This window comes from Nothoprocta perdicaria, unplaced genomic scaffold, assembly GCF_003342845.1.
Source record: "Nothoprocta perdicaria isolate Ctin4 unplaced genomic scaffold, notPer1 scaffold_30, whole genome shotgun sequence".
NCBI lineage: Eukaryota > Metazoa > Chordata > Aves > Tinamiformes > Tinamidae > Nothoprocta > Nothoprocta perdicaria.
Window position 1 is genome coordinate 2,411,217 of NW_020455533.1, and position 25,162 is coordinate 2,436,378.

A 25,162-nucleotide genomic window follows, 5' to 3' on the forward strand; every position below is an offset into this window, starting at 1 on the left:
TTTATTTTTTATTTCATTTTCTTTGCTTTGTTTTCTCTCTCTCTCTCTCTCTCTCTCTCTCTCTCTCTCTCTCTCTCTCTCTCTCTTTCTCTCTCTTTCTCTCCCCCCCCTTTTCTCCAGAACCTGAGGCAGAATATTCAGGACAAAGCTGAAGGCTGTAAGAGCTCTCAGCTCCCCGAGGTGGCTGTTTAAGCTGTTGTGTCTCGTGCGGCTGATGGGCAGTTCTCGTAAAGTGCCCGAGAAGAGAAACTGTGATTGTCTCCTGTGACTTTTTCAAGACCTCATCCAGGGAGGCCTGCACTGACTTGCAATTTATAACTTGCGAGCTTTTCAATCAGCTCAAGGAAGTGTGAGGGAACAGATCATAAGTTTAAGGCTAGAATCTCACTTCTTCTTACTCATCTGATGTAGGTTGTTGCAACCACGGGTTGCTCGTGTCAAAAGGCATTTGCAGGGCCTGGACTTGGAAGTGCCACAGGCATTAAGTGCATCAGCAGTTTTTCTAGTGACCCACTCAAGCCAGCTACCGGAGGGCAGATTTAGGGTTTACTTTGCTCATATGAGTAAATAATAGTGGGGGGGGGAAGAAAAGCTTTTTTTTTCACAGTATCATCTTCATTCTAGAAAGTGCCAGAGTTTTCACTCATCTTGTAGACCATACTGTGTGTGCAACACTGTTTTGTATGGTGTGCATATACAGCAAGATAGTTAGAGAGGCGTCTAATACTTCTTGACCGCCACTGAGGTGGCTCATTTAGGGCCCAGTTGCTCCCAGGATTACACGGACAGACCGGATTTCAAGGAGGGCTCTTTGAATGGGTGATGCCTCCGGTGCTTGTGGTACCACGGCAGCGATTCCACGGAGGTGGCCGGGGACGCGGTGCTTCCAGCGCCCTGCCCGCCTCCTCCGTGAGCGCCGCGCTGCAAACGAGCTCGCCAGCTGGAAATATGAATGGAACCGAAACAACCGAGGAGCTGGTGGCTGCTTGTATCCTCCTTGTAACCGGGCGTGTGAGGCTGTGAACTTGAGATGCGATAAAATGGGAGACGAGAAGGGAATTTCAGAGGTGTGGCTGGTCTGGCGCTGACTTTTGAGCCCTGCTCATGATGCTCTGATAGGCATGAGATGAGTTTATAGGCAGCTGCACCTCTGAAAATGCAGCGTTGTTCATGCCTCAGCCTTGCATCACACGAATGCCTTGCAACGTGTGCCCTTTGATCTGCGCTCTGAGAAGGGCCTGGGCAGCGGGGTGTTAGAACCGGCTCCTGGGCCGTTGGGATACGGATCACACCAAATCCTGCTGTAGGGATCTGAATCCATCCTTTTTATTATTTTATTTGGCAAAGGAGAAAATTTAGAGCTAATGGGTAAAACTTGGAATCTGCATCAGAAAAGCCTTGTTTCTAAATTCTCTGAATTTTGAGTTGGGCTTAGTGATTTTTAAAATTGTTGGACTATTTGGAAATAATCTTACGGTGTTTATACTGCGTGTGTTGGGTTTGGTTTCCATTTTATCCATTTGCAATAAAAGTTTGGTTATTTTTTGCAAGAAAACAAAATATAGTTAGATGTGCAATTCAAAGAGATTTTTAAAAGATAATGTATATTTCAGAAATAGCGAAAGAGCCTTTCTCGGTGAGGTGAAGGCTAGAGGAAAAAGAGGGTCCTTTTGTTACGCAAGCTTTACTTCCTTTCCAATAATAATACTTTCCTAAAATGTCTTAATAACTTTTACTAGAAGCTTGCTGGTAATTTGGGCCTTTTTCAAAGGATAACCTGGATGCGGTGCCTTATTTTCAGATACTTTATATTTAACTCGCTTCCTTATCTCTGAGGAAACAATTGGTAAACACTCCATTAAACATTCCAATGAAAACTGTGTTCAGGAAGGTGTCGGTAAGAAGCCAAAAGTTGCTCACCGTGCTCTGCTCTTCCCCCTGCATCTGTCCCGATAGATTTTCTGATAAAGCAGCTTTTTCCCCAGAGCTGCAAACATAGCAGTGCTGTGGGATTGCAGCCGTGTGGGAGTAGCCAAAGCAATGGGAAAGGAGAAGAAAGCTGGTATTTGTGGTAAATTCATCTAAACCTTGTGCTCGGCCATAGTTAATCGGGACGGAATTCATCCCATCAGGTGTTGCCCTTGGTGGAGAGGGTCTGATTTCTGCAGGTCGGGATTTCTCCTCTGTCGTGATTATGACTGTTTTGCTCAATGGCTGCGTCATGCGGTGCCACCTGGTACTTGCGGCTACGAGCTATCCAGAGGACAGGAACAGTTATCCCGTCCCCATCCCTGCCTTGGGGGAAGCTGATGCAAGCCCAGGCCGTCAAAACCCACACGCGTGCTCAGGTGCCGAGCTCAGCCGCAGCTCAAACCTGGAAGCCCGGGGAGGCTGCAGGAGCACGGGCACCAGGGAGGGGGCACAGCCAGGTTTGCATCAATGTGTGGAGTCCACTTTGTGGTGCTCACTGGTAGCTGTGCGTCCACTGCGGTTTGGATTCAGATCTCCTGTTAAATGTTAATGTTCTCCAGAAGGGTTGGCTTTCTGATAGCTTTCTGCTGGAAAATCTGAGGCCAGTTTAACTTCAGGCAAACAGTTTGGGCAAACAGTTCACTGAAGGCCATTCAGATTTCCTTGGTAGAAATTTCTTGGACTAATAGTAGTAGCTGTTTGGTCGTTGAGGTCAAAGTGTTGAAATGCTGCAATTCTCTCACCCTTTCCTCCCTGCCTGGAAAACTGAGTCCACAAAGCTGTGGTTGCAATATTAAAGTTTTATAGAAATGAGCTATTTCCTTTAGAGGCAGTAAATAAATGAATAAAATAATCTTGACAAAAGGTAGTGGGGCTGCGTTAGGAATTTGTGCAGGAAGGCAGGGCCACGCGGTGGCGGCGCCGAAGCTGGAGCCTTCGCCAGCTCCGGGCAGGAGCAGCCGCGTGCAGGTAGCTCTGAGCGCTGCATCCCGTGTCACAGGATACAAAGCAAGCGGGTGGGCCCAAGAACCTTGTGGTTTTCTCTCTGAAACAGCAAAGGAGGAGGAAGGTGGTTTTGTTTTCCAAAAACTGCATGAAAGAGAACAGTGCTGGATGCATCAGCTTCTCACAAACAAGGCCAAGGCTCCTCCAGCAGCTCCGGAGTCATCCTGCTCCTGGGGTAACGCTGCACTTCCCTGGAATTTTCCTCTACCTTTGAAGAGCCTCCCAGCTGAGAGGGCTGGGCGGCTTCAGAGGGCCTGATTGCAGGGCTGGTCTTTACTTTTTAAAGTGTCTGTTGAGACGATGGTAATGACACCTTTCATTGGGCTCTGCTTTAAGGAGCTCTTATTTAATTATCTTGAAAACTAACTTGCTAGGCTAATATGAATATTATATACAAACAAAAAAGTTTGCTTGTTCAGTATGTCCATCCCATAGAATTTCATCCTCCACGGGCATGATGCTTTTACAATTTTAGCTAAATATTTAATTCTTTATTTTTCTTTTAACCAAAGAGAAAGTGGCACTTTAAATACCACCGTGTATCCCTTTGCATAGCAAAGGAGTTTACAGACATAATTTAGGCTCTAGCTGGTGCTTCACTTCCTCTCCATTACACGCCTACCAGTCAACTGACACTTTCCTCAAATATTTGCTCTGATATTTTGCTGCAGTCGCCCTCTCCTTTTCCAGTCCCTCGCTATCCCATGGAGCTGTGGCACATACCTCAGTTGCCCTCTGTTTAAATAGCAGCACTCCCTGGCAGTACAAACAGCCAGTGAGTCATTAAACAATGAGGAAGACCAAGGGTGCAGCAGGTTCTGGGTGGGACCTGTAGCGGGGGAGCAGAAGACTTCCTGCTTCGGAGGATAGAAGGATGCGGCTTTCCGGGGGTGTCCCGGCTCTCCAGGGCGTCCTGGCATCCGTCCCTTAGTGCTGGGAGAGCAGGAGGAAGTTGCTGCTGCAGCCACAGGCACGGGGAAGTGACCAAAGCAGGGCTGAAACGAGACACCTGAAGCCAAACGCTGGAATTTTGGCCAGGTCTTCCCACCTCCTCCTGGAACCAAAGGGAGGAAGGAGCAAGGGGAGGAGACCATCATTCGGAAGGTGGTGAGGAGTGTCTGTGACTCATCCTCAGCATGTCCCTGTCTTCCTTCCCTGATAATAGTGAGTTTAGTGAGATTACCCTTGAGTATCTATAGTTTTTATAAAGATTTCACTGGGATGACGTTTCTGTTATCTATCCTCTGGCTATCAAGCTAGCAGAGGACTGTATTGATGATCTGCTGGCAGCTCTAGGCCCACCTATCCCTCTGAGAAGGGAACAGTTGTTCTCCGTTCTTCAGTTGTTCTCTGCTGCAAATTGGCAAGCTTAGGGTCCCACTGCAGTCCTTCTCCTCTACTTCATCAAACAGTGTTTGGGCTCTACAGGTAGAATTCACAGAGGTGACAGTGTTGGAAAATGCCTGTTTAAGTGGGATCATAAACTTAATATGTATCACATTTATGCAAAGTTTAGTTTTGTAGTGATTTGATTTCTAGATAGTATAAATAAAATGTAAGAAATGGGCTAGGATGTGCAGTGAAGGCAGTGAGATCTATCAGGATTGCGGAGATCTGTGAGTCAGTTCCTAAACTTCTCATGGGACGTAACAGACAGGATATCTGATCTCCTTCACCATTTTACTATTTTATATTTGGATTACTTTCAGGTTAAAATCCATACCCACAGGTCACAGAAATGAATGTGTGGCTTCCCTTACAGCCCTCTTCAGCTGTTTTTTTCCCAGTTTGTGGAATTCTAGATTTTTTGCTAAGAGATAGGGATTCTTACACAGTGAACGTGACCCTTCTGGTGACAGACTCGATTTCTTCCTTTGCCTTTGGTGGACCAAAGCGAGGTAGTGAAGCACGGACCCTTGGGGGTCTGTAAAGCACAAACCACCGTGACTGCAAGGACGTCCTGCAGCAGAAACATGTTATTGCCATCACCTAAGCCAGTCATTTCTGAAAAACACAGCAGAAATTTTCCTTTTGTAGTAAAGCTATGGCCGTGTTTGAAAGTATGTAGCAGGCTGATTCTTTTGCAGATGCTAATGTTGTATTTGAAATCACCTCGTGGTCTTTCATTCCTGGCTCCCCTGGTCGAAGCTGGCGTTGGGGGGTGTAGGGAGAAGGCTTTTTAGCCCAGTGCAGAGGAGCCTGGCGTGGCCCCAGCGCCCCCCTGCACTAGCCCCTTCTCCCTCCTTGCTTTGCCGCGTTGGATGCGTTTCATGGTTTGTGGCAAGGCTGATTCACTGACAGAGACTGGAAAACAGAGAGCAGCCTTGACTCGAGGATGGGTTGTGGATGCAGTTTTGTTTTCTGTCACATCCCAGTTGCTATGGTGACTTGGCAATGGTCGCTTCAGCAGTCCCTGGATGCTGCGCGTTCTAGGCAAAAGTGAGGGATTTTTCAGTACTCCTGTCAGCCGAGCAGTTCCACAGGAGGCTGCGTGTCTCTGTGTGACCCTCTGCAGTGTTCTCGCCTCTTGTTACTTATTGCTGTTTCTGTGCAGAGCTGTGAACCTGCTGTGTTGTGGCTGGTAGTGTCCCCTGGCCAAGTAATTTTAGAGGAAGATGAACAAATAACATAGCTGTCTGGTCAAGATTATTGAGTATTTCTTCCCCAGAAAGCATGAACAGGCAGCAGCACATGGGAAGGAATGAGAGACATGGATACTGCTATGAAATGGGCCTTCCTATGAATCAGTTACGTAACTGTGGAGTGGGAGGATGGGTTGGAAGCCAATTCCCATGCTCAGGAAATCGGAGTTTGTTTCCAACCTTCGTCAGACTTCGTGTGTCACTTCAGGCATGATCAAGAGCATGATGCATTTACAACCTTAATTGAGTTTTTCTTCTGCCTTGTTGGTAAGTGGGGGGGAAAATGATTAAATGTTCATGAAACGAAATGCTCATGTACATGAAATGTTAAAGCCTCCTAAGTTCGTAGGGAGGCTAATATTTGGCGGATCAGTGCTTTGCTCTCCTTTGATGGTGGATACTGTGTAATTAAGATGTACTTTAGAATAAGGTCTTGGCAGCCTGCACGGTATAGACAGACGTTCCTGGGTGATGAGCAGTCCCTTGTTGTCACCGTGCCCTTGCAGAGGCTGCTCTGAGCTGCAGAGTGCTCTGCCCTCCCATCCACCCAAGGAGCACGGAAAGCTAGAGATGGGAATATTAAACTTATTTCATATCTGACTTGATTTGAAGTTCTCCCTACTGGTGGTGTCTGCTGCACTGAGTTCTCAGATTTTCTAATTCTTATGTCTTATGGGTGAGACCAGTTTTCTTGTCAGCTCTTGGATGAACAGTTTTGTCCTGTCCCCTTTCTGCAGCTCTGTGGAGCTGTTGCTTCTGCCTCACTGTGGCGTGGAAAACTTGCTGCTTTGCAGCCTGCCATAATCTGCTTCTGACTGGCAGATCTGACATTTTTTTATCAGTTTTCTGAGGTTAATGCTACAGCCTCCACTTGCTGTTGTCTTTAAAATTTAGAGGGAAGAAAGCGATTTATGGAGACTTTAGCTGCAGAGTTGGATGTGGTTGGATTTGGGAGCTGGATTCCCAGCTGGTGTCAATCAGGGCAGTTCCACTGAACTTTGGTTGGGTATTTTACAATCAACATATGACAATCTCTGCTATGTTTCTGTATACTAAAAGGTAAATAGGGTATATTTTTACCACGTTTTATCTCTATGTAGCTCTAAAGAAAGGCAGGTGTGTTTATGTGTGAGGGTATGTACATACACAGTCACACACACACATACGCACTGGTGTTTATAATACATAGTCACCCACACACAAATCAATGTGGTAAGAAAAACCCTCCACCTCTTTCTCGTGATTTATTTTGCCCTCGGGTGCCCTTCAGCACTGAGTAGAGACAGACTAAAGATTTGGACCACTGTGTTCAGATTTGTTCCATTGTCCCCAAAAGCTCCACCAATCGCTTAGGAAAAACTTGAAAACACTTGGAAGAAAACAGCTCTGAGGAGAAATAGTTCAGATTTGCCCTAATGAGAGGTCCCTTGCACATGGCTCCTTAATTACCCTTATTTTTCATGATTTTCTTTTCCCTACCCTGTGATGCACAGTACAATGACTTGCTCTGTCTATTCCGATGGTCCTGCCCATGAAGGTGGTGAAGATGATGGGCAGGGAAGGGATGCAGAAAGTTGCTTCGCTGGTAGATTTAGATGCACAAGTTGTTGCAAGGAAGCGCAGGGCTTCTGCTGGGCCAGTGGTGCGTGTCTTGCTGCTGTTATTCTTTCTGTTTGTTTTCTTATCAGGTCAATCTCCAGGAGGTTAGCATTGACTTTAAGCCCCTAGAAGTCTTTATGACAAGTGTGCATGGCAGTAAATTCTTCCATGTCGAGAGCGAGACAAATTGCGCTGCGCCGCGTATTACGGCGTAGTACTACTAATACAACTCGAGAAATGCCTTCTGGTAGGGTATATAGTTAATGAACAAAGATGTTAATTGCTGCTGTCTGAACTAGCTGCATTTGCAGGGGTGTGCTCTGGAGCCAAGGATGTCTTCAGAGAGATTTATTTCCAACCATCCTTTGTTTTCAGCAGTCTCAGAGTCCATTACCTACCAGTGCACTGGCTGAACACTCTCCTCCTCCACCAGAGTGTTAGGAGCAATCAGCTCTTCCTACATGTTTTTATTCAGCAAGGGTGAATCTTGCTGGGGTGTTGCTGAACTCACGTGCATTACAGTGTGCTCGTCCCGGGGCTGCACTCGCACCCCTTGCTCTGCAGAGCAGGTGAAAGAGCCTTTCCCTCCCCTCCATCTGGGATATTGAATTGGGAAAATCGTTCCTTATTGTTATTACACAGGAGGCAGTTAGGGCAGTCTGTCTAAATATGTTATAATGCAGATTACCCTATATATTTGTAAAATTTGTCTTTTCTAGATGCTTTCTTTGGAAAATACGTAGCTGCAAATTTAGTACATTGTTATGTGAGTAAGTGCATACACGCCGCACAGTAACAAGGGACGTGATGTTTATTCTTCCCTTTCAGAATTCCCCATGGAAACAAGTGGGCAGATTTTTTGCATTATTGAGCAGGCTGCTGCTGCTGACTTTTCCCAGAACTGTGAAGAGAAAACCAGTTTTGTGTATGAGCATAAATGTTCTCCTAGTTGTAGGAGCCTTCTATCCCCCTGAAGTTTGATTTAGAGTAGCTTTGGTATGTGCCTATTCTGGAGAAAAAGAAGTTGTATCAAAGCTGTTTGATTAACAGATCTTAGTGTAATGGAAAAAAAGTCAACTAATTAAAACATGTCTGATTGGAAAAGTTGCATGTTTAGTTAGGAGATTAAGGGCTAAGGTGGAGAGAAGTTTCCTAAAGGCTCATTGTTTGTTGCAATAGATTTCATTTTAAAATCTCTTTTAGTTTTTGAAAGATATTCAACAGCAAATAGTCAGAAGTTCCAAGTGGAACTGTAAAGCTGCAATGTGATGCACAGTTTCTTTGCCCAAATTTCCTTAGTTATGATTAATTTTGAAGAGTAAGTAACAGTGGTGCATTATGCTGCTTCATTTGTTAGACTTAAAATCTAGTCAAGTAGTATAAATCTCCCTTCAAAAATAACAGCCATTAATAATAATAAAAATAGTATTTTATTAAATAAAGCCATTTGCAGCTGATGTATTACTGCTCAAAGATGCTGTGGTTTGTGATTATGAAATATCTTATACTAACTTACAGATTTAAGAACTCTGGTCCTCACTGCTCCCTCCCTTCCCTGGGATATTCTGCCCTCTAAGTTGTTCTGTGACCATATTACAAATCAAACTAAAAAATAAGCAGACAAAAGCAAAAGAACTCCCATCTTTTTAGGGCTGCACCAGTTCCCCGACCTTCCTGATGCCGCAGCCCAACAAACTTCCTTTCTTTCAGGCAGATGCAAAACGCTGTAGGATGGAAGGGGACTGCTGTGAAAAACTAGTGTTGATATCAGGTGTTTTATAATAATCCACTCACAGTCAGTCTCACCCTTTTTTGGGGGCTAATTTCAAATGTCCAATGCACATTTCTGGCCAAAAATGTTAACATTTGGTCTTCCCATGGAACTGCGTGGGGGTGAGAGTGCCCGCGCTAGGGGGTTGCACAGGCTGGACCTTCGGGAAACCGGGAACGTTGAGCGCTGCAGGACACTGCTGATGTATCCAGCGCGGGGATTCGGCGCGATGGACGTTCAGCTGCCCACACGTGGGAATAGCCCCTGCGCAAGGAGGAACTGGGGGCTCAGGCTGTAGTTTTACCTGTAGCTGCTTCCCGGTAACAGACTGAACTCTGCTTGTTTGGGGGAAAACACAAGGGGAATGTGCACCGGCATCTGAGTGCCAGGAGTAAGGAAAGGACAATTATACAAGGGCAAACCTGAGTATCCTCAGCGTTGTGGCCTCAGCGTTGTGGTCTGTGGGGAGCTTCTTTTGCAGCATCTCACCGGCTTAAATGGTGGTGGCTCCGAAGGAACAAAGACCTTCCCGTTCCTGAAGTGGGTGCAATAGCAGAGTCCTCGTGAGGCCTGGGGAGCTCACGGCTCCATTGCAGGACTCCTTTAATGCATTTGTGCCCAACCCTAATGTGGGAACACCAATGTCTTCGGTGTTCCACAGCATCTAAAAGCACCATTTCGGGGAGCTTTGCAGTCATGAATCACTCAGCTTTAGCCTCTTTTGGCTGCAGAGTGGAGGTGAAAGTGTCTGTAATGTGTATTTCAGACTCAAAAGCACCTGCTCTGAAAATACCTCATTTTCTAGAACATGATGTTTTAGATGAAAGCAGGAGTAATACATATTGCATGGCTTTTAGGGCTTAAAATAGGTTTGGGCTATTCTCTTTCGGTTGAGATTGAACAGAATAGTGGTGAAGTTTTGTGCGAGGTGTGGCTGGAGAGCAGCTATGGACCTGGCATCGTTGGGGTTCTCTATAAGTTGCCTTGGTGAAATAATGCCTTAATTTGGAGCAATTAACCATCTGCATAGCTTAATGTTGCAGTTTAGGTAGTCACCTAGGCTGCTCACAGGAAGATGGCAGAACTCTGTTACCCTGTTCTCTCTAAAGGAAAAGACTGTTGTGTGAGGACCAGTTTATTTGGAATTTAGTGCCTTTGAATAGGACTACAGAGCCGTCACTGAACTGGATCAGTTATCTTTAAGGCTGTTTAAATGGGCAGTTTAAGGTAGAGAGGAGGCTTCCCTTGGGAACAGAATCGGTGCAAATTCTCCAAACGCTCTTTGAAGTTAATGGCGGGTGTTAAGGGCCGTCAGCATCTTGTTAAGAGAGAAATTTAAATTGCTTTGAGTCATTTCATTTTATGCTAGCACCTGTGGTCCCGGATTTCTCCCTTCTCCAGGATTTCTCCCCTCTCCAGTTCCTCGGAGCTTGTTTCTGATAAGGCTGCCCCCTGAGCATAATACATCTTAGCCTGTCTGTTTTCCTACTTTTTCCCCGCGCGTTGTAATGCTGATTACCAAGGGATCTCGGGCCTTTGGCTTCCTGTGAGAACAAGATAATTACTCTCCAGTAGGCAAAGCGTGACGTACAGTATCAGCATTAAGCCACCGGGATTCCAGGCACTAGTGGAGAACAATATTGTGGGTAAATGAATAAGCAGAAGTTTATCAGACTTCCTGCTTAACAAGGGTTTTGTTAAAGACACAGGGAAAACTTTCAGCAGGGCTTCTATAAATGAACATCCCCCCAGCAAGCATTGCTTAAAAATATGTTAAAATCCCCCAGCTTCTCGCTGAAAAGGCAACCGACTCTTTTGTGCAGCAAATTTGTATTATGAGACCAGCAGCAGCGTTTTGGCAACGACTGCTTCTGGCTTTATAAGCACAGAAAGTGTATGATTATTTAAGCGCCTGCTTTGCAGAGGCAGAACCTGCTGAAGTGACGGGAGAGGCGCACGGAGGAGAGGGGGAGACGTCGCGCGCCGGCTGCCGGCTTGGCGCGCGCCCCCGGGAAGCCTGTGCTGTGATTCTGGGAGCTGCCCCTGGTTGCCCCTGAGGTAGATGCAGTTTCTCCCTCGGCTTCCTCCTTGCGAGGCTGTCAGTTAAAAATAACTTCTGTATTGGGGACAGTGGGAGTAAGGCTGTGAAGCTTTGGATGCAAACCGTAAGAGAAAATAATTCATGGATATAACGAGCGCGCTCCTCCTGCGAGAAAAGGCCAACGGGGGGGCTTATCCATGTAGGATGAATCAGCATTTTTTGAAGGAAAAGAGTTGCTCTGCTGTGGTGATGCTGATGGCTTTGCTTATGTTGTAACAGAGCGAAATAAATAATACAGTCTTGGAGGGTCACTGCTAAGTATGGGAAATGCTTAAACAGGGTGAAGGTTTGTGTGCAGCCCAGTCTGCAGATGTGTTCTCAGTAGATACACAGCTGCATTGCTGTACGTATTTATTGGTGTCTAGAACATAATTTTATGTGTGCTTGCACATAGGTGTGTGTATTCAGAGACAGTTGTGCAAAAACCTTTGTAACGCCTAAGGACTTTGGGGATACTAGTAAGGAGTTTCAAGTTTTCTTGCTACTGTCAGTTTATGTTGTGCATGCAACTGCAACGGGCAGTTATTTATGTTTTAACAGTGACTTTTACTGGAAACTGGGCATCAGCAGCTTCTGCAGGAAGCTGGTGCTTATGTGTGAGCTGAGCTGAGCAGGTTGGTTGCTCTGGTTTGATTCCGAGTCTGAAGGATGAAGGCTGAATTTTAGAGTCCCCAAAACCACAGTCAAATGTAGCAGTATAGATCTGATGATGTGCTTGATCTGCTCCGGAGGCAGGGAGAACAACAAGAAAGCACGGAATAAAACCATCTTAATATAATATAATATACTGCTCTTCTCTGTGTTCGAGTTGCTGCTTCCCACGTGTGATTGCAGATGCATGGCCACACACCTTCATATCTCAGGTCAACTTGGGTTGGATTCTACTGTGTTTTGGTCCAAAGCAACAGCAAAAAACTCAGCCTGTGACAATCTAGTGTTCCAGGCACCGGTATCTGGCTTAATCTTGCTAATAGATGAGTGGTTTTACACTTGAGAAAGTTGGAGGGAAGTGAGTGTGTCAATCTCCTTTTTGAACATCCTATATAGGAATTTTGTATTTTACAATTAGCCATTGCACAGCTATTTTCAACATCAAGAATAATTTTGATTTTGTTTTGCTTTTCCTTTGAAATTGTGAAGCTTCTGATGACTAAGTAAACACTTTTTTCCTCTGCTCTCTTTTCTTGCAGCCAACGGGGTACATGGAAAACTCCATCTCCTACAGTGCTATTGAAGATGTTCAACTGCTCTCCTGGGAGAACGCCCCTAAGTACTGTTTACAGCTCACGATCCCGGGGGGTACTGTCTTACTACAGGTACAGTAAACACAGAAGTACAGTTCTCTTTCTGTCTCCTAAATGAATCATCTTCAATTTGTGTTTGCAGTTCATCAAGTGCTAGTCCTAATTAACTGGACCTAGAAAAGGCAAGTAATTTATTGCTGTCAAGTTGCCTACCTGCTAGCAAATTTGCTCAGGGTGTTACTTTTGGAAATTTTTATGTTGTTTGACAGTCAAAATGGGACTTTTGCACCACAGTGATTTAATCTGCTCGCTGAAGATGTGGTTCTGAATAATGTGCTGTGAAATGGAGCATTGATTCAGGCCTAGAACAACTGAATTAATATAGTCTGATTCCCACAAGAAGCAAGTCAAGAATTTTATCCTTTTAACTCTTCCAGACAATCCATAACTTGCAAGGGAATGGATGGGTCTGTATATTTTTTAAAGATGCTTGGTCTTCATTTCATTTGAGGCTGGATATAGGCATTTGAGGCATAGAGATAGATAGGTAGACCTCTATGTTCCCTTCTGTAAGAATTGTTTTTGAGTAGAAGGCATCATATTTGTATTAGTCCAGATTTACTGTGCACGTCTGAGACTTCATAGGTCTGGCTGTCCCGTAGAAGAATTTTGAATAGCCTTAACTTGGAAACTTGTGATTTCATGGACTCTTCTTGGGGCAGAGGGTTTGGGTGCATTTTCAAATGTCTCTGGAGCTTAGACATGTGGTCAGAAGCACATAGAGCACGTGTGTGTGCCCCTGCTCAGTACCTGGCAATTTGCTGCGGCTTCAAATGAGTTACCGATTTTAGGCGATTCCAGGGGGTGTGGGGAGCCTGAATTTCAGACAGGCTGCTGCAAGTCCACCCGAGTCCCAGCTCTGTGGCTGGAAAAGCCTCCACGGTGTGTGGAATCGGGGCCAGCAGGAAGGTGAACTCTGGAACCTGATAGGGTCCTCGTTATTGTGAAAATCTTCCTCGTCTCATCTGTTGATTGAATTAATAGGAGAGAAACTCCTTGCTGAGTTGGACAATTCTAATTTTTTTTCTTGAGATGATTTTTGACCCTGTTTGTTTCCTTACTTTTACTTAGTGGTGTTAACATTTATATGTGTGAGTTTTTTTTCTTTTTTTCTTTCCTTTCCCTGTGTCCAACAGCTAGGTAATTACACTTGCATTTCTGAATTAGGTATCTGAGCCTTTTGCATAGTTCATGGGTAGCTACCTTTACCAACGTGCTTAGCATGAACAGGAGAAAGTTTGAACACATGGTTCCGTACTGAGTTTAAAGGGAATTTGTTAGGACATGCAGATTTTTAAATGGAGCAGGCTGCCATTTGCTTTTTTTCTTTTTTAAAAACATTTGCAAAGAATTAATGTCTTAACATGGATGCTTTGGATTTTTTTCTTAGAAAAATTGCCATCTTTCTGCAACCTCATAAAAACTGATAAAGAAATGGAGTAAGCTGGGCTACTCTTAAGTTTATATTTGGCTGTAATTCAGTGTAATTGAAAATATAAACTCTGAAAATGTTTTTAGTATGAGTTGCTCATTAGTAGTGTCTTGATTCATTAAATGTGACCATGTCAAAGGATGTGTTAAAATAGATTTCCCAAATATACTTGTAATGTGTATTAATAAAACCAAAATGTTATTGAAAATTATGTAAGGATACATAAGAAATCAAGATACAAAAACTAGATCTAGCTACTGTTTGACTTCAGAAGAAATTCTTTGGTATATGTGACAAAGAATCTCAGTATTCAAAAGTTGAAGCTCTGAGAAACATATGCGAAGAAATTCTGCCTTGCATGCTTAAGCATTTTTCTATTTCCCAGAGTCTTCAATACATTTATGGAAAATTGGAGCATCAAATCTTTTACAAAGCCATTCAGACCTGATAGCCTGAGCAGCAACATACTGCCCGGTAAAGTCAGACCCTGGGATCAGGAAGCCTGTGATAGTGGAACAAGTAAAAAGAGTCCAAAACACATTCTCCATAGTACTGCTCCAAAGCATGGTTTTGATGGTGATGAAGATTATCTGTAGGAAAATGTTTAACCAGACTGTTTCACTTCTGATGCTGTATTTCTGATTAGTTACGATTTTATATCTGTGATATGTTTTTGCACAAACTTTATCATAAGGCCTATAGTACCATGTGATATTGCTGATGCAGCTTGGCATAAATTGAAGCATTTTGGTAGTTCTGAATTGCAGCCTTTCTAGAATTTTCATTTTGCAGAAAAGTTTAAAATTTCAGTTGCTTCTGTTTCTTTAATTTGAAACAGAAACAAATGTCAGACTAATGGAACCTCCCTTAGAATGGAAATACATTTCCAAGCAGTTCTTGTAACAGGATGTCAGCATGTGGTATTGGGATATCTTTCATGTATTTGTCTGGGTTAGGCATGATAAATGCCACAAGTCCCTGTTTGAGTTTCACCCCCTTGCCTGCTGTCACCAAGGTCTATTTCTGGGTTATTACTGCACAGTAATGAGTCAGAGAAGGAAGAGGGCCATTACCTTTCCACACATCATCCCGATGCCCTCCCATAGAAATACTGACCTGGCCCAAACTATTTTAACACATGCAATTTGACAGATAGTGCCGGAGGTGATGCAGCATCTCGCAGGAAACCAGATCTGTGATCACAGGATGCATCTCCCGCAGCCAGAGAGGGGGATTTGGTGCTCAGGCATCAAAGAACCTTAATCTGGACAAGGATCACATCGAAACGTCATCTTTGTGCGTGCTTCCCACGCGGTGGTTGTTGTACAAGCACAATGGTCTGAGCAGCGATGGGTTCAAACGTGCCGAGTTTGTTTCAGCAGTTGGGAATTCTCATTATTTTCTTTGACCATTGCCAAATGATTTGATTCCAGGTTGTTCCAGGGAGGAGTGAACTCTATTTCCCCCCACGTCCGCTTTCACACAACTAGGATAGCAGGTATGAGCCAGGGTGTTGCTGGAAAAAGGTTCACGGGACGCAAGCTCTTTAGGCCAGGAAATAGGAGCTAAATTCAGCCTATACAAAAGTGCAGGCTCTTCAGTATTGGCAATAACTGGCCTTCTTTGTGCTGCCCTTTGGCGTTGGTGCTTTCTGTTGACACGTCCTGGGCACGTTTCTGGATAAAGAGGATGCAGCAGTTGATAATGCTGTTGATAATTTAGTTGATAACTAAACGTGAGTGACGAAATTAAGGAGGGGGGAATTTTCAAAACTACTCAGCACCAAATGTGGAAAGAGTCCCAGGAGGAAGGCTTCAGCACTGCACTCAGGACAAACCTGCTTTCCCGTGAGGTTTGCTGTCTTTCGGATGGGTCCTAGGTGCCTTAAAGCCACCTCTTCCAACCCCAACACTAACACTGTTTTATTCGTTTCTTGACAATCGGGTGCAGCCAGAAAGAAAAACAAACAGGAAGCCTGGACGAACACGGCACTCGCACGTTCAACTCCGGCCTCGAGCACACTGCTTTGCCAGGGAGTCCCCACGGCAAATGTTTCCCTTGGATTTTTGTGGTAAATTTTTATTTTAGCCTATGGTGCAGGCAGCTTTCTCTTTGGAGAACCCAACTTTCACTTAAATGGGAGTCCAGCCACTGCCCAGCACAAATCTTGGAGCTCTTTGCTCTATGGACGAGCCTTGCATTGCTCCGAGTATTGAATGCTTTTTAAAAGAATTCCTACTCATTGGCTAAGAAGTGAAGTAGTAGGTTGCAGAGGAAGATACTTCCCTTTTTTTGAGCAGAGAAATAAATTTATTTGTATTGACCAAAGATATGCAGACATTTACTCTCTTGCACATTTTTCCTGCTGTGAACAGTTTGCTTGAAACTATTGGAACTAATCCCAGGAATAAAGTTGGTGCCACATAAAGTCCCAAGTGGCTTTTTTAACATTTATACCACTATTATTAGAAAGTAAAAGTAAAAATTGACAGTAAAAACTCAGGGTCAGAAAAGAAAGACCACTTAAAGTAGGCACACTGTGGTCTTCCTACTTGTTGGAACAATAAAGAAATAAAAATGCTACAAATAGATTGGAGTCTTTTAGGATTTCTGAAGGATTTCTTCATTTTCCTGTTCTCTAACGTACTTTTTTACTATGTGTTGTGGTTGTGCAAAACCACTGGGAGGTCTGGATTGTGCGACACGCTCCAAGCAGACCTTGGCATCACCCTCACCACAGCTGAAGCCATTTCCATTTGATTTGTCAAAATGCTACCTACAAATGGACCCAAACGCTATTTTATTTTGATACAAAATCTCTAATGTACTTCATTTATGTCTTAATGACTACTTGGCACAGCAGGCAAAACATTTCAAGACAAAGTCCTGGAAGAACTGCAGGAGTGGAGCAGGACCCACTCTGCAGGCAAGACAGAGGTAAAAGAAGGAAACCTTTCCCAGTGCAGCCCAAATCCCTACTCAAAGTCTGCTTTAAGTCTTCGGTGTGTCATTCTTTATTGCCTACTGGAGCTGAATAAATAAGGTAGGTGATACCCTCAGCTGGAGCAAAGAGATGTAGGTGACACTGCTCTGGAAGGGATAACTTCAGTGCACGTGTGCTGGAGATTGGGAATGCACCTTAGGTGAGTCCTAAGCCCACAGAACTCTGTGTATATGTGTGAAATAATCTACGAGGAGCAAACCCTGAAATATAGGATTTTGCTTTAGAGATCAGGAAAGGAAACACCGAATAATGAGTGATCTGTTCCATGTTTCCAGGCTTTTTCTTAGCAGTTCAGCAAGGGTCATTTCACAGGGAAAGGCTTCCATTTTGCGTGTACCTTTGAGTAGAAATACATTGCTGTTGCTGGTTACAGAGGCGAAAGTGAAGCACAATGTAGGCAACGGCATGGCATACAGTGCCTACAAAATTGAAAGAGAACGAATAATTACCCTGTTTTGATTGGGAATAAAACTGTTATCAATTCAAAGATGAATTCTGGTTCCCTGTACAGTTTTACACTTTGGTACTCTGTGCTTTAAATGTCAGAACTTGTATATCCATGTAAGTCTGTGTGTGCAGAGGTGGCATGTAGCCGCTCAGATGTCTGGGTGGGCACCTAAGAGCCACAGATGACATTTCTGTCAACTGGCACCCCATTCCTCTAGTAGGAAAGAAGCACCCCAATAGTCCTGTTCTCAGCCTGGAAAGCAGGAGGGCTGAAGATGGTGTATTGTGGGAGGCTCGGTGTCCCCTGCGAGATGCAGCGTTTCCTGTGGCTTTGCGGCGTGGGCGGGCGGAAGGCTGCGCGGCCGGGATTAGGCTCCCCCGGCAAAGGGGGCAGCGGGGGCCAGGCAGCCCCCCGGGTGGGCGGCGCTCCGGGCACTGCAATCCGGCCGCTCCAGGCACCGTGATCCGGCTGCTCCGGGCACCGCGGAGCGGGCGCTGCTGTGGGGATCCGGGGATCGCGCGTGGCCTTTCTCATTCCTGTCCCATAGTAGAGCTGCTGGGATCCCTAAAGGTTGGTTTTCCTCTTCTGTCTTCACCTGAAACTGTTGTCCTCTGTGTTTTCCTTGGAAGTTGTCTGACGGGTCCTAGTCTTCGAGTGGTTCAGACTCCAACCCTAGGTGCAGGGGCAGGTTTTCTTCATCTCTCTTCTTTCTATGCAATAGCCAACATTGGTCCCACACTGAAGCCTGGAGGATGGAAATCTCTTGGATGAGAATAGGATGAAGAGAGGTTGTTGTCTCTGGTCTTCTCCAGAGTGTTGGTTCTGTCCCTGGAACTGCTGCCTCTGTCGCACCAGGATGTGGAACCTCAGCTAGAGTCACCTTGAGCGCTCGGTGCCACAGGGCCATTTGTCCAAAAAGCCATGCCAATATTTTTTTCCATCCCAAACAATGGTTTTCTCTTCAAAAGGACAATTTGATTTAAATTTCAGTCTTTCATAGGAAAGTGTGTTTGATTTTTCTTTATTTTAAATGCATAAAATATTGCGTAAATAGCAGACAGAAAATGTTTAAATACTGTCAAGCAGAAGTATTCTGAAGTTCAGAATTTTACAGTGCAGGCCAAAAAAATTATACTGTTACGATATTTATACTTATTTAATAGATACAAACTATTAAATATAATGATTTACATTTTTTATTTTTAGTTTAGTTTCTACCATTCATATTCTGATATGTTGGTGTACATCATGAAATTTAAAATCTCTTATTGATAAACTCTTGGGTCAGTCAAGATGGATTTTTGTTGGATTTATGTGATTTTCTTGCATATAGATCTACTGGATAAGTAGACCTCATAAAATACATATATATATAGTCTGTTGCACATATAGCTTTTATAAAACATTCATGCAATATATAGTTACATGTTTTACAATATACAAATATATACATAGCATATTTACTACAAAAGTATTTTAATATAGATGTAATATTTTATATACATATATGCATATATATACACATGAGATGAGATGTATACAGAGGGAGGGAGAGAATTACCACACTTAATTTACAAAAATCAGTATAAATTCATGTCATTGTGAGCTCAGGATCTAAACAGAATTCTTGTGTCCTGGTGACACTTTTTTACGTTTAATATTCTTGCTATTATCAGTGATTTTTGCAAGAAATAAAATTCATTCTGCAGTCTAGATTTTCAATCCATGTCTAAAATGTGTCAGGGAAAAAAGCCTGAAGGATATTTTACTTGCAAGAAGGCTGCAGTTTTTGGTCTAGTGAGGAACCTCACCATTTGTTTGAACATGAATGCGAGGGCTGTCCTTCAGTGTTCACTGATCACGTAAAACATTTAGAATTGTAAGTGAAAAATTGCCTGCTGGCCAAGACTAAATGAGATAGAGTTGGAAAAGCCAAAGGGCATGTCTACCCACTCAAATATTTCAAACTTATGTCACCTTGTCAAGGCATGCATATTTACGTCACTGTAGATGCTTTTATATTTTTTGATTCGGAGCCTTTTGACCTTTGGGAGGCTTGAACTATTCCCGCGTTGGCCCTGAACCTTGCTTCACACGGAGAATTTCTGGCAGCTGGGCTTAATACGGACAAAACCTGGTGATCCCTGGGAACGCTGATTGCACCATTCGTGCAGTTACTGCAAACAGTCTCTGCAAGTATGTGCACGTCGCAGCGCTCCACTTCTCCCCCCCGTCAGTATTGCTAAAAGAGCTGTTGTTTGAATTGCTTTCTGTGGCCAGCTGAGGAATCGGACAAGACAGGAAACTAGTGTATGGCAAAAAAAAAAAAAGCAACCTGCTAGCAAAATGTCAAGCCATCTTCTTGCTCTGCTTATGGTGATTAATAGGGAAGGCAAATGCCCTGCAGATGTTAAAGATCTGGTCAAAACCTCACTGAAATCGATGAGGATTTTTCACAGCGTTGAGTTGAACGCCACTGTGGAGGAGATTAATGTTTTGGAGAGTTCTGGTTTACAATTTTCCATGTGCAGCATGGTCTTTGCATCATTGTTTTCTGAGCAAATTAATTTATTGTAGTGTAGCTTTGAGCAAAAAGTTTCACTCACCCTGATGAGACAGGGGTTGAAGTTAGCCAAGGTCAGGAAGTTCAGAAAAACACAATGCGTGCAGCTTTACTGAATCTAAAGAACACATGGGCGATTTGCTTGGTTTTGGCTCAGTGATCTGAAACACTGATAGAAACTAATGATTCTTTTTGTCCTTTTTTTTTTTTTTTTTTTTTTATTGCAGGCTGCAAACAGTTACCTGAGGGATCAGTGGTTCCATTCTTTGCAGTGGAAGGTAAGTCCTGCACTTTTCAGTTTTCCTTGTATTATCCCGAGAATGCTTTTCTCATTCACCATTGCTACCTTGCAAGGACTCTGAATGGTGGAAGTCTTTTTGCTTTAGAAATGCAGATTTGGAACATGTTTGCAATTTCAGCCTGCTTGTGTGGTTCACTTGTGAAATAGCCCAGTATTGTCAACATGCATTTGGTTTCCACAAGTAGATAGTAACTACATTCCTACACAGTAAAGATTGTTTTGTTTTTGTACTTGTGAAATGTAATACATTAGAGAACAACAGCAGCCTAATTATATGTTCAGTGCTCTTGGGGTCCCTTCTTATTTTTTATTTTTTCTGATAAATTAAGAGAAAAAGTGTCCTTTAAAGTTGCTTATTTTAAGTAGCATCACTGTTAAATAGCTTATGTTAAATAGCATCACTAAAACAGCAGGCTGTTTTTATTCTTCAGAATGATTTGGATTTAAAGGCAGTTTCCATCTGAGAGATCTCGAGCCGTTCCTCATTTTCAGTGGGAACAATGCGCTGATTGCTCTGAGTAGGGGAAGTGGATCACAGTGACAACATTGTGTCTCAAAAGCAGAACATTCCTCACCAAAAAATGTAGCTCTTGACCTTTGGATGGAATCCGTATGGATCTGAGATGAAGCTGGAAATATGTTTTGGCCAGATGGTGAATATGGGTGTCCTCTCTGTCACGTGATGTTGAAGCAAAAACAGTAACTTTCCAGCTCAGGACTTTTCTTTGGAAGGGTTTCGGTGAAGTCAGCCAGGTTGGCTCTGCAGCTTATCAAGATTTCGGCCTGCTGACAACAACCACATGTGGAAAATCTAAGGAAGTCTCTCCCACTGAACTGGTTTTGTTGTAGGTGCTTTTGATAGTACTACTGTTGCAAAATATTTACGTGGCCAAACTACAATATTTGTGTGCTTTGTATAGCTGTCAGCTTTTGGCAGAGTCTTGTTTTGAATGGATCCAAGTTCTTATCAGTAAAAGCCAAGTGTTAAGAACTCTTTTTCCAGCCTGCCGACTCCTTCTCCGTTATCCTCCTTGACTAAATGCCCACGGGAGGGTAGCAGCACTGGAGAGGGCTGCAGTGTGACACTCCAGCTGCCCTCTGACAGCGGCACCAGGGCAGTGCCTGCCTGGTCTCGCTTCCTTTGCAGCTCCTAAGGATGGCAAGTGTTGAAACTTCAAGCTTGCGAAGATGTGGCAGCCCCCATGAAGACAGGGCAGTCCCCACGTGTGGCTCCGATTTTCCCTCCCGCTTCGTGAGGCCGCTCAGAGAGCGCAGACAAGGAACGGGTCGAATGTCTTTTCGTGCCTAGGCCCCAGCCAGGGAGCCTGAAGTCCTGGGGTGTCCGTGGCGTGGGCCCACTCCCTGCAGAAGGAGCAGCTCAAGGAAAAGGTAGAATGTGAAGAGGCAACGTGCGGGTGCCTTCCTCCCTGCCCTTTGAACTGGCGGAGTGGCCTGGCTCCCTCACGTGTCTTTTAGGCATGGGGAGGAACTTTGCTCTGTGGGAGTTGTTTTTAAAGGAGCATTTAAGTTTTCCAGTACTTCTGACTAAGCCTCTCATTTTAGGAAAGTCTGAGTAATTGAACTTGTTGCAAAGTAGAATTTATTTTTGCTTCTTTGCTTTCCCCCTTCTCCACTTAGGTCCATTTTTTCAAAACCAAAAGTGAAACATCTTCATTAGAAACCTTCCTTCTACCAAGAAGAGCAAACAGCCTTTTCCCATAAGAGCAATGGCAAAGTTTGTTATTGCTGGGGTATTTTGCACTAACAAGTTCTTCTTTGCTCTTATAGAGGTAGTTTCGATGGTTTTGTTTTGCTTAGTAGTCCAGGAAAAGAACACGATGTAACTTTCAGCTCTTTACCTTGAGAATATTTGTCATTTTTAAATAAAAGCACAACAGGACTAACAGTGGCAAGATCAGCGTATCTGATTTATCTTAGTGAAGGTTATCTTTACTAGCTAAAAAGATTACAGCTTTTCAGAGCCAGGTGCCAAGGTTTCACCTCAGAGATTCATATGAAGCAGGTTTTTCTTTTTTTAAAAAAGTGCATGTTCTTCTGGAGTGGATCTTTTACACAGTTCTCTGCAGTGATACTGTATGTGGATGGTTGTGCTGGTTAGTGATATATTTGCCCAGTGAGTCTCACAGATAATATAAGTGAAAAAGGTTGACCAAGGCTATCTTGCTCCACAGGTAGCCAAGGTAGTTGCTTGGGGAACGTATCCTCAGCAGAGATGAGCTACCTGTGTTTGTGTGGTGGAAGGCTGGGTCTAGTGAACCCCTTGGGGAATTTGGGATTGGGAATTGGGGAAGGTCTTTAAGATCAAGCCTCTACTGGGCATCCTTCACCCTCATCTGAGGGTGCACCAGGCGGTCAGAGAGCTTTTATGTGGCACTGTTTTAAGGATTAATACACTGTGGAAATTCAATTTGCCATCCGGCACCCTGGAAATAATTTTTGCTTCAATATCTGTCTCTAGAATAAAAATGAAGAATATTTTTTTCTGCAGCTCAGAGAATAGTAAAAGAGATGCTGCAGATGAATAGAAATAAAAGAAAAATGAAATGTGTAACTGCCTGTGTTTCAGATGCAGCTCTGAGAGATTCTGTGTGTCACAGCTGTAGCTGTCAGGATGCTTCCATGCCTTTTTAGAGGTGTCTCTCTCCTTGGATACTGTGTTCGCTGAAGGGAGTCTGGAGGTAGTAGTGCAGACTGTTCCTTAGGTACTCGTTTCCCTTCGGGTTTCCCATTAGATTGAAGTGTTCCCACTAAGACTTATTCATAATTCCTCATTTAATCAGAGTATCAGTGTGTATCAGTGTGTAACTCCCTAAGGATTATTGGCTACCTCAGCCTGTTTTTAAAAATCCTGATTTTCTTTGGGTTATAGCTAAGCCAAAGGAAACTGTCTTTGCACAGAGAATAAGCAGAACACGTTAACAACTGTCCACACACTTAAACATAAGCAACACAACTCCTTAATACCTGATGTAGAAAACATGCCTTTCAACCAGGGAGGCTGGGTTGACACCATGCTATGTAGTCTTTGGTATTTGGTAGCTATAAGTCATGACAATATATCATGTAAAGATATCGACATGGACAGTGAAAACTCATCAGCTGCAGAACTGCAGACCCCTTTAGCCTTTTCTTCTTCAGCCTCTGTCCTACCTATTATCTTAACGTGGTCTTTCTGTGACTTAACGCTGTGTTGGGGAGCCCCCGGCTGCTCACACTGCTCACGGATGGTCTCCCAGTGCGGGACGGGGAGAGACGTCACCTCCATGGAGCTGCTGCCTGCGGCGTTGCCCGGCGCTGGCGCCCGCTCTGCCCAGGCACTGCAGACCAACTGCCTTTATTTCAAAACTCCCTTTTCCAGACAGACTCCGTGTTTTGATTCCCATGAATTGGAAACTGGAACAACGTTGTCATTGGGGATTCGCAAGCCTTTTGCAATGAATTCTAAAATGAGAAATGTTGGCCTTTATTCAACAACTTTAATTTTGGATTAATATTTCCCTGGCTCCCTGAGGGGTTGTTGTAGCTCTGTCTTCAGGAAATAGATTCTTTAATGCCCAAGGAACCTTATTTGCAAAGGGATTTCTTGCTGTGTAAAGTCATAGTTGACCTGAATAATGATGCTCTCTCTAGTCTTTACTTTGTCCGGTTTATGAATTCACCACCTGCAGATAGAAAATGCTTTTTATATAAAGTGATTTGCTGAGATCTGTGAGTATCTGTATCCATATCTAACAGTGAACATTTGGAGGGGGTTATATTTCTCTGCTTAAAAAGTGCAGAAAATTAAGTTGAGAGAAAATGTTTTTGAAAATGTGGTAAAGCTTCCTTTGATAAAGCACCTTTACAGTTTTGTCACCATGGTAATGATTAAAAATAGTGCTGATACAGGAGTGGGGTTTATATAGAATTTAAATGATGACATTAAAGAAATTTATAGCCCTAACTCTCGATAACTCATGTCTTAAAACCATGAGATCAGGAAGAAATCACATCAGTTATGGTTAAAAAGCTCTGTGTCTGTCATTTGGATTTAATCACCTGATTTATGACCTGAGAGAGGAAAGCTTTGATACGCAGTGACAATTGAATGAAGAAAAGCCCTGTGCTGCACTTCACAGCAAAAATATTATTTAAAGAGCTCAACAGCTCTTTGGAATGGCAATTCCTGGACGTTAGCCCTGCTTTTTGGTGGTTACACAGCACACACACAACTGTTACAGTCCCAGCCACTTATTTGCCTTTTTTTTTTTTTTTTAAGCTAAAACCTGAAGTATATTTGTGGAACACAGAATTTCATATTTTTTTGTGTGATTTTTTCCACTATTATAAGAAGCAATAAATAATTTTCATGCAATGCAGCTGACGACTACATCCCCTACCCCCCTTTTGTTACTGTGTCTGAGTCAGTGCTATATTGATGGGCAGCCAAGCTGTGGTATTAAGTTTTATGTTTTAAAACCTCAGGGCTTTGAAAGCACTGTGGGCTTTGGGTACTTGTAAGTTTGGAAGGAGCGAGTTTCTTGCTTTGACAGAATAAATGGCTTTTTGCTTTGACAGAATAAGTGGGTTTGGCTCCAGGTTTCGGCTGGTGGCTTTATTCTTCCAGCAGGACTCGGGACACTCGCTACTGGGAGACCAGAAGGTTTTTAAGATTGCTGCAGTCTGAAACTTGAACCACTTGGAGCTTTCTAGTGACTACAGTGGAGCTAAGAGCCAGTCGCAGCCTTTTGCAAATCCTGCTGCTCCCTCTCATAGTTGAGCTGCATTTATTTGTCAGGATTTAGCATTTGTTGTTGTTCTGCACTGAGGAGGTAACGCGAATTGCAGCTTCCCTCACTCTTCTTGCGGTGATTGATGAGACCGCCCAGTCCATAGTCTAAACAATCCGGGGCAAATTCAGGAGTTACCTCATAGAAAACCTTGTCCAGCTTGCAGAGCCTTCTACTAAATGTTATGTTTATTTTTTGTAGTTAAATACTCCCCTCAGTACCTTTTTTTTT

The 25,162-nt window shown here is 43.7% G+C and overlaps 1 protein-coding gene across 1 annotated transcript in view; it reads left to right on the plus strand.

Annotated features, from left to right (window-relative positions):
- CMIP (c-Maf inducing protein) overlaps positions 1-25,162 on the plus strand; it is a 119,538-nt gene that overhangs the window by 52,144 nt on the left and 42,232 nt on the right. The window contains exons 2-3 of the mRNA XM_026042325.1: positions 12,280-12,405; positions 20,068-20,118. Coding sequence (XP_025898110.1) covers positions 12,280-12,405; positions 20,068-20,118 — 177 coding nt within the window. The remainder of the gene's footprint in view (positions 1-12,279; positions 12,406-20,067; positions 20,119-25,162) is intronic.